We start from the raw sequence: 9738 nt of genomic DNA, 5'->3' as shown, positions 1-9738 counted from the left end.
AATAGCTGGGAAAAAAACAAAAAATATTTCGTTCCAGTCCTAGAAATTATGATAGTATAGTTGAAACAAAATATCGACTTTTTTAGATTTTTAATTTTTTTTCAGTTTCTGAATAGTCGACTATTTACCTTTTAATTTACATCGATTATTTTCTACTTTTTATCATATCTTAGTGTAAAAAATCCATTGTTTCTACATTTATTGATGCACATGTTTCAATGTTTAGCTATTAAAATAAAATTTATCAAAGCGATAAAGTATATTATCTATTTTATTTAGATTTAAATTTATAAAAATTTACATTACTGAAGTGTTTACTTTTTATTCAGCCCTGGAAATGTGAGTATTATTGTAACCTGGCAATGCTGTAATTACTGATATCAGCCGCTGTACAATGAAAATCAACCGCTGTACAATCAACAACAAAAAACAGCTGTTCAGATAAACAAACAAAAATACATTTTTCTTGGGATTGTTGGAAAATTGTAAGATATTTTTAGAATTTTCCTAAAATAATGGACAGTACAGGCGAGCAATTGCATCCGAATTGGCTGGCTTTAGCTACAGTACATATTCCACTTAAGCGATTCATCAAAGAGGGAACACATGATGTGCAAAAAGGAACTTCCAATATTACACAAGAAAAATACACAATTGCCGGAGTCAAGGGTGATGAAATTAAAGAATTTTATGAGGAACTGGTTAGAAAAGAGGACACGGAAATAACTCAAGATATTATGAAACAAGCACAAAATAAGTTAAGTAATAAAATTGAGGAACATGGCATAAAATCGAAACATCCCATACCAAAGGTATCTTTTGAGGTTAGAAGTTATTTTCGTTTTGCTATGGAAAATAAACTGGACGAATTGAAAGAAATTGATTTTAAAGGTGAAAATGTAAATGTGTGTGATAATTATGGTTGGTCGGCCCTAATGATGGCCAGTTGTGAAGGAGCGTACGAGACCGTCGAATATTTATTATCACTGGGAGTGGACAGAAATATAAAAGATAAAACGGGCAAGACTGCCAAAGACTTGGCTAACAAAAAAGGATATTATAACATAGTAGAGCTCCTAGATACATTTCAAAAGAATGATGATAAAACAGAGGATTACAAGCAAGAAGAAGCAGAGCCACCACAACCATTCTTTTGTGAAATTTGCAAACAAAACTTTAGTGAAACCTCTCAAACCCAACATCAAACTTCTACGATTCATCAGTTTAATATGAAATCCACATTACCAGCCAATAAATTACAAAAGTTCAACATTTCAGTGCGCAACAAGGGTCTGCAGCTAATGGTTAAACAGGGATGGAATAAAGAAAGTGGTTTAGGTCCCTCTCAAGCCGGCCGTTTATACCCAGTCAAGACTGTCATACGAAAACAGCGCACTGGTTTGGGCATAGAACAGCCGGCAGCCCGTGTTACACATTTTGAGGCATACGATCGCAAAGCTGTACAAAGACACAATTCAGACTACTATAAGAAAAAGCCTAGAAATAGTAATGACATTAGGAGAGAAAAGGTCAGAGAATGGAAACGAGATAGACGTTTAAGAAATGAACTGAACTAAAAGCAACCAAGGGAGACTTGTAAATGCTTTTGCTAGCCTGTACATTATAGCATTCTAAAACTTTTCAAAAATTCATAATCTCTCATAACCTCCTTTATAATCTAGTATAACTTAAAATATGGCTAAAACATCTGAACAAAAATATATGGAAATTTTGAAATCCACCGAAGAAGTGGCTGACCAAGTTTTAGTCAATAAACAAGAACTTATAAATCTCGATCGCAGACGCCAGCAGAATCGTGAAGCCATCAGAGAGCTAGAGAAAAATCCAGAACAACAAGAGAAGAAAATATGGACCACCATTGGCAGCATGCTGGTCAAATTGGATCGTCAAAAGGCCTTAGAACTATTAAAAAATGGTATTAAATTTATTTAGAGTAATTTATGTTAATATTCCATTAAATATTTTTATGTTTTACACACAGATCAATCTCAAATTGAGCGAGAAATACAAATTTTACAATCGGATCAAAAGATTTTGGTGAATAAACATCGCGACCTGGAGCATTTCTCGCCATATTCGGGTACACATATAAAAGCTTTAGATCGCAAGGAATTTAATGCATTAAAGGCCAACTTACCCATGTTGTGAAATTGTAAATATGTAGTTGTAGCATAAGTAAATATTTTGTATGGATTTTTTTTAAATAAAACTAATAAAAAAATATATACTGATGAACACTACATGCTTCACCATGATACCGTGAGAAGGTGAAGGTCTGTCTGTTGCAATCAATTTTCTGAAGACCCCAGATATCTTCGGGGTCCAAATCTACAATAATTCTGTCAGATATGCTTTCCAGAAGTTTCATATTTAAAATCAGCACAAATGACTGAGATATGAGGAAAAAACCAGGACAACACCGAATTTTTGTCCTATATCTGGATTATTAAGTCATTAAGTTATAACTTACATTCTAATTTTTAAAATTTTTCAATAAAATGTTGGGTTCTGTTATCGCGAAAATTCCGTTTTCGCTATAGGTTTGGTTTTTAATTAGTCGCGAAAATCGAGCTTGAACTGATGTTACCTATGTATATAAAAACGCCACCAAATAAATTTGTCCAGCTATATTTGGATCGTTGTTGCAAAAACCATAGCAAACTAAAAACCAAAAAAAAACAACAGGCAGTATTTAATAGAAAACACATTGTTGTTGTTGTCAAACTGCATCAACTTTTTTCAGTGTAGCTTGTGACAACCCCATACCACCCTGAATAAATCCCACCACTTTACCATAATCAAAACAACTAATTCCAACACACTCAAATACATACACACATACATTTGCTAATAAAGCTTATTTTATTCGCTCACATGTTTTTTTACACATTCCTTTTAATATTTTGCTTTTTTATATTATTTACGTTACGTCTATTTAACACACACAGAAAGAAGAAGAGAAGGCGACGTAAAAAGAAAAGAACAAAATAAAGACAACAATTGGAGAAGAAATAATGCCAACAACAACAACAAATAAAAAACTTGAATTGTGTTGTAGTCGTTTGAGGTTGATTGTTGACTCCTCGTTTAACTAGACTTTTTTTTGTTATTTATTTTTTATAATAAACACTCATACACATGTATGCAATGAAATAATACGTATTTTGCTATACGTAAATTAAGAAAATATTTTCAATCTAGTCGTTTGTCAAACTTTGCAAAAGACAAGTGTGTGTACCTACCTATTTCCTAAAACAACGATATTTTGCATTCGTTCGCTACGTTTGTTTTCCTACTAAACAACTAATAAGCTGGATGTTGTTTTTTTTCTTATGATTTTTAAAGTTTCGTCGCTGTTATTTTGTTTCGATTGTTGTTATTTAAAAAACGTGTGTGGTTGATTACGTTTCGCTCGTTTTGAATCGGCGGGGTTAGGAAATTTAGCTAGTAGATTACTAGTATACTACTAATGAATGTTAGTATCAAACATTAAGTCGGGTTATATCAATTAGAATTTTTCGTGGGCATTTTTAAATGACGTCGATGATTTATCTTAATAAGTGACATTTTACAAAGTGACAAACTTAGTATAATTCTACATAAGTAAAGAGCAGTGCAATGTAATGAAAACGTGCTTAAAATTACAAGGAAATTGTGTAAAATAAAAAGATATTGTTTGCGGAAATTAATGAATAATTGGTTTTTGTTGTAAAAAAGTCATTGATTAAAAAAAAGTGTTTGGTAAAGTAACAAAAAAAAATAAAGAAAAAGCATAACAATATATTCACCACTCACTAAACGTAGTATAAATGAGAGTATGTGTTGAATATACAAATAATAAAAAAAACGAAAAACAACAACAAAATAAAACGTGCGCTTACGTTGTTCACTTTGGGGAAAACAAATAACAAACGGTTATTTTGTACACCACTCACTCACTGTCTGTTGAGTTGAAATCCAATACACTCTCTCAACTCACACACACACATTCTCTTACTAAAATACAAGGTGAAAATAAATGAATTTAACTTAACACATAATAAATATTAATAAAATATAAAAATCAGTGGAGAAAATCAACAAAATTTAATTTAAAATATAAAATAGTTTTTATTTAATTGAAATATTACAAAATTTAAAAAAAATTTAACCAAAAAAAAAGAAAATATAGTGTCTAAAAACCTGCCGCTCTTTTTCTTAAAAACAAAATTATTAAGTAGTTGATTTGAACCGCCTCCCCCTTTTTGTTATCGTTTGTTTGTTTGTGGTCGGTCGTGTTTAATTGGAATTGAATTGAGAATATAAAATAAAAAATTAACAAGAATAACGAAAAAAAAGTTAAAAATACTATATCTATACAAAACAAGTTTTTTTCCTTAAATTAATAACAAAATAAAACAAAAAATATTCCTCGTGTTTTAATAAAATATACCTACCTATAGATGTTTTTTTGTTCTTCTAATTCTAAAAACAACGAATTTCACTATATTCTCACAATTAAATGAAATATTGTTCATAATTTTGTTAAATTAAGGTAAGTTTTTTTTTTACAATTCTTTTTTTTTATTTTCCTATATACGAGTGAGTGTTTTTGACGTAGTTACTGTCCTTGTCTTTTTACCACATTCTGTAGTGTCTTTTTTTATTGTCTTTGCCATAAACGACCTTGAAGTCGAGAAAATTCCTTTAGCTTTTATCTGTACGTTATATTGTGAGTGTTTCCTACCACAGCAAAAAGTAAAACCAACCACTCACTCTCAATTGCTAACAATCAGGGTTGTATTTGTTGTCAGGATTCTTAAACTTCCTTTGTTAGGAAGAAAATTCATTTGGAATGAAAAGTGATACAAATTCTATAATGTATATTTGAAATTTTATTTATTTATGCTCATTTAACACTTGCTATAACACTAACATGTTGAAAATTTCAGTCAAATCGAATAGCTCATGCCGCAATAGCTCGTTTCATAAAAATTCCAATCTTTAAAATTTAGAAAAATCTCAATAACTCTTGCCATCGATTTCCTTAAATATGTAATTCTAACCATTGATTAAGATAGCCGGTGACCTCATATATAGAAATCCGTTGATTTTCCCTGTAAAAAGCTAGGAATACTATAACCATTGTTCTACAATTCTTACCTGATTTTATTTGCTCACGTTTCCTTGTTTTCCGAGGGTCGGTTTGAACCTGAAGCAAAATAGAACGCCAGCTATTCCTGTTTTCTACATGCTGGCGCCAATTGAAGACACCAAGTGTTTTCCGAACTTGTTGCACCTGATCATTACAACGGAGATTTGGCCGCCCTTTTCTGTATTGCCCATCGGTGGGTTCTACCTTGTATGCCTTTAGTGCTGGAGCTTCATTATCCATTCGCCAAACGTTTCCGAACCAGCGTATTCCTTGGACTTTAATGCGCTTGACAACATCTACGTCGGCGTATGGTTAATTCTAATTCGGAATCCATCATCAATGCGTATAGAGCCTTAAATCTTAGAATTTTCCTATCAAACACTGCCAACAATGACTCGTCTGATTGTTCATGTTTAAATGCCATAGAGCAGGACGGGTAAAATTTAAAATTTGTTCTACATTTTTATTTTTTTCCTTTTTATATGAAAAGTTTTGGTTTTTTGTGGAAAATTCCTATTTCACCCCCTCTCGATCAGCACCTGATATATTCTCCGCTTGATTTCTCGGCTGAGTTCGCTGTTGTTAGTAACACTGGTACCAAAATAAATGCAGTCTTTAACAATGTCAAAGTTGTAGTCTCCGAAAGTTTCAAGCAATTCGATGTTTACTACTCGAAATAAAGTAATTTCTTTTAGTTTTACTAATTTTTAGACCCATATTATTACAACTTTTGTTGTAGATAATATCCGTGGTTTTAATTTTGTTTCTTCCAATAACTTCTCCTTTAGCAAAGGATCGGAGAGGTTTGCTCCTATTTTGACGGGTCGACTTGGAATACCAAGCTACCAAGCGATATAAAACTTTTTTCTTATTAGGCTTTATAGTCGACGAATAGATGGTGGGTTTCGATTTATTTTTCTTTGCTCTTTTCCAGGGTTTGGTGTAGATGGAATATCTGCTGAATTATTAAAGGCAGACTCTCAAACAAGCGCCAAAATAATATATCCACTCTTCCGCACCTTCTGGGAAAATAAAAGTCTACCTGACGAATCTTACAAACCCAAATAACTGGCGAGGTATTACTTTGCTCTGCATTGTCAACAAGGTCATCGCTCAAATAATCGCCAAAGGATCTTCGAGCAGTCTGAGGAATGACGATCGCCACTCTATATGTGCTCGTTTGAATGATCTTGACTACACAGATGACATTTGCCTTGTGGCTAACAGCTTCTCAGACCTTGCATCAATTCTGCGAAACATAACAAAAATAAATCCGGCTGGTATTAAGATAAATGCCGCTAAAACCAAAACCCTCCCAGTTAATGCGATATTCCAAGAGTTATTTAAAATTGGCAATACTCAAATAGAAGATGTCAGTCATTTTTCTACCTTGGGAGCATAATTTCAATAAACGGCAGACATTGACAACCGTCCCATAACTCTTATTGTATTGCCTCCAACTTCAACAAACTGTAAACAATCAATAAAAGCCTTCCTTGAAAATTTAAAGGCATCAAAAAGTTTTAATACAGGTATACGACGATCAATATTGTCAGATGATCTGCAGAGATCAAGTGACAACAAGTTAACTCTTTCCTGATATAGATTCCTGCTAATCACAGCTGTCATTAATACAACTAAAAGAGAAACTAAAAGTCACATATCCCCTTCTATAAGCATTCTGAATGATACCCCTCTAGGAATTCCAATATTGCAGTCTTAATCAGGTGTTGAACAATTTTGGAAATAACTGGAAGTACACAAATAAATGCTAAATTTTGCATAAACAATATGTGATCAGACTTAGGTATCGGAATTTACTCTAGAGAGCTTGCAAGATTGTTAATACTTCGGAGTGTTGCACCTTTTAGGTTCAGAATCTCCTTTGTATTCTCCTGGTTTGGGTTGCTGCATAGAATATCGGGCGTTTTGGCGACTGTAGAGTTTTGACAGTATCTGACGCTCATGTTCATTTATTATCAATTATTTAACTTTATTTTGGAAAGGGTTTTCAAGTTGTTTTCAATCCAATAAAGTATATTTCTTATAGGTAGGGTAGTCGTATGAATGATGTTCTTACTCATAAAAAACATTTGCCATTCATTTCCTTCAAATGTTTGCGAAAGTCTGAACCTACCTTAACTTAATCTAAAGATTTCAATGTTTAATTTTGAAATTTATCATTTTGAGTGAGAACTTTGTGTCTTACATTTCAAACAATACTCAAATCATAATATCAGAGAAATAAAAAACAAACTTTTAAAGTTGTAATTCAATTAAATGACGCATGTCTAAACAATACTCAAAATGAAACTTCTACGTCAATGACCATCTCCATATGTAGTATATCCACACGCCAACGATACGACTCAATTGATTAAATACACACGAGAAATATGTATTTGCTCAAAGATCTCAACTAATTTAAAGGTTCCAATGTGTCTATACATAAATAATTTTGTATGTTTATAAGAAAATTAACTACCTATATAATTTATTTAATTGTAAATACTAAAGCCATTCTTTGGAGAATGGCTATATAATCATCTTAATTATTACTATTGTTTACTTATTAATACTACAGTAGTAATAATCTGTAAAATATTACAAGTGTAATCTGTCTATTTTTAAGTTTTTCGTCTATTTAATATTCCTGAAAACTACATACTTACGAATCTATGAAGATGTTCGGGACGGATGCATATGATTGTGAAATAATATGCATGTTGTGTGTGTTTATCATGTTTTATTTTACACTACTGTATATTATTATTATTTTCCTCTTTGTTTACAATATTTGTATTCTTTTCCTATGCTTCTGTCAAAGTGTCATTTAATTTTTGCATACACTACCAGTCAGAATTTATATAAAAAAAAATGTATACGAACAAAAATAAAAAAACATGCACGTCCTCTATAGAAAAAATAAATAAGAGTGTTATAGACGGCGGTGCCGAATCTTATGTACACTTCATCAAAGTATATTTTAAGATAATGATTGAAAAAAATTTTTATTTTTGGAAAAAATAAGTTTTGTTAAAAAAAATTTTTGGTGAAAATAAATTTGTGGTGAAAAAAATGTTGTTGGATAAAAAATAATTTTTTTTCACTAAAATGAACAAAATGAAAACAATAAATGAACATAGATACTGGCAAAACTCTACAGTCGACAAAGCGATTGAAATTCAATGGGGAAACCCAAACCAGGAGAATACAAAGGAGATTCTGAACCTAAACGGTGCAACGGTGCGAAGTATTAATAACTTTTAGTTTACCTCTATTAGTTGAATTGATGACGGCTGTGTTTAGCAGGAATCTATATCAGGGAAGAGTTAACTTGTTGTTGTCACTTGATCTCTGCAGATCATCTGACAATATTGATCGTTGTATGCCTGTATTAAAACTTTTTGATGCCTTCAAATTTTCAAGGAAGGTTTTTATTGATTGTTTACAGTTTTTTGAAGCTGGAGGTAATATAATAAGAGTTATGAGACGGTTGTCAATGTCTCCCGTTTTTTGAAATTATGCTGCCAAGTTAGAAAAATTGCTTACATCTTCTATTTGAGTCGCATTAACTCGGAGGGTTTTGGTTTTAGCAGTATTTATCTTAAGACCAGCCGCATTTATTTTTGTTATTATGTTTCGCAGATTTGATGTAAGGTCTGAGAAGCCGTGAGCCAAAAGGCAAATGTCATCTGCGTAGTCAAGACCATTCAAACGAGCACATATAGAGTGGTAATCGCCATACCACAGACTGCTCGAACATAATACGATGATTCTTTTGGTGATTATTTGAGCGATGACCTTGTTGACAATGCAGAGCAAAGTAATACCTCGCCAGTTATTTGGGTTTGTCAGATTCGTTAGGTAGACTTTCATTTTCCCAGAAGGTGCGGAGGAGTGGATATACTATTTTGTCGCTTGTTTGAGAGTCTGCCTTTAATAATTCAGCAGATATTCCATCTCCGCCATAGACCAGATATTCACACTACAACAAACCCTGGAAAAGAGCAAAGAAAAATAAATCGACACTCACCATCTATTCGTTGACTATAAAGCCTGATAAGAGAAAAGTTTTATATCGCCATGGTTGGGCTTGGTATTCTTGCCTTGGTTTTGTTTTAGACGCTGAAAAATATCCAAATCGACCCGTCAAAATAGGAGCAAACATCTTCGATCCTTTGCTAAAGGAGAAGATATTGCAAGAAACAAAAATTAAAACCACTGATATTATCTACAACAAAAGTTGTAATAATATGGGTCTAAAAATTAATATAACTAAAAGGAAGTACTTTATTTGGAGTAGTAAACATCGAATTGCTCAAAACTTTCGGAGACTACAACTTTGAGGTTGTTAAAGACTGCGTTTATTTAGGAAATCAAGCGGAGAATATAATAACTCTTGCCAATATATCAGGCGCTGATCGAGAGGGGGTGAAGTAGGAATTTTCCACACAAAACCAAAAACTTTTCATATAAAAAGGAAAAAAATAAACATCTAGAACAAATTTTAAATTTTACCCGTCCTTTATTGAAACATGAACAATCAGACGAGTCATTGTTGGCAGTGTTTGACAGGAAAA

At 32.3% G+C, this 9738-nt stretch overlaps 2 protein-coding genes across 2 annotated transcripts; both read left to right on the top strand.

Annotated features, from left to right (window-relative positions):
* The first annotated feature begins 412 nt into the window (after positions 1-412).
* Pdrg1 (Pdrg1 prefoldin-like subunit) lies at positions 413-2261 on the top strand. Its single transcript, XM_065511513.1, has 3 exons — positions 413-485; positions 1683-1936; positions 2003-2261. Exons 2-3 carry the CDS (start codon positions 1696-1698, stop codon positions 2167-2169), a joined length of 408 nt encoding a protein of 135 aa, XP_065367585.1. The 5' UTR covers positions 413-485; positions 1683-1695; the 3' UTR covers positions 2170-2261.
* On the top strand, positions 516-1664 carry LOC135960267 (G patch domain and ankyrin repeat-containing protein 1 homolog). Its single transcript, XM_065511512.1, has one exon. The coding sequence runs from the start codon at positions 516-518 to the stop codon at positions 1575-1577; it is 1062 nt and encodes a 353-aa protein (XP_065367584.1). The 3' UTR covers positions 1578-1664.
* Positions 2262-9738: the final 7477 nt, after the last annotated feature.

Source organism: Calliphora vicina, chromosome 5, assembly GCF_958450345.1.
Source record: "Calliphora vicina chromosome 5, idCalVici1.1, whole genome shotgun sequence".
NCBI classification, from domain to species: domain Eukaryota; kingdom Metazoa; phylum Arthropoda; class Insecta; order Diptera; family Calliphoridae; genus Calliphora; species Calliphora vicina.
This window is presented reverse-complemented; position numbering and strand designations above follow the sequence as displayed.

Excerpts from the sequence above, each read along its gene's own strand:
- LOC135960267 (XM_065511512.1), top strand. The coding sequence starts at position 516 with ATGGACAGTACAGGCGAGCAATTGCATCCGAATTGGCTGGCTTTAGCT.
- Pdrg1 (XM_065511513.1), top strand. The coding sequence starts at position 1,696 with ATGGCTAAAACATCTGAACAAAAATATATGGAAATTTTGAAATCCACC. Across the intron at positions 1,937-2,002 it reads CTTAGAACTATTAAAAAATG|ATCAATCTCAAATTGAGCGA; the intron begins GTATTAAATTTA and ends TTTTACACACAG.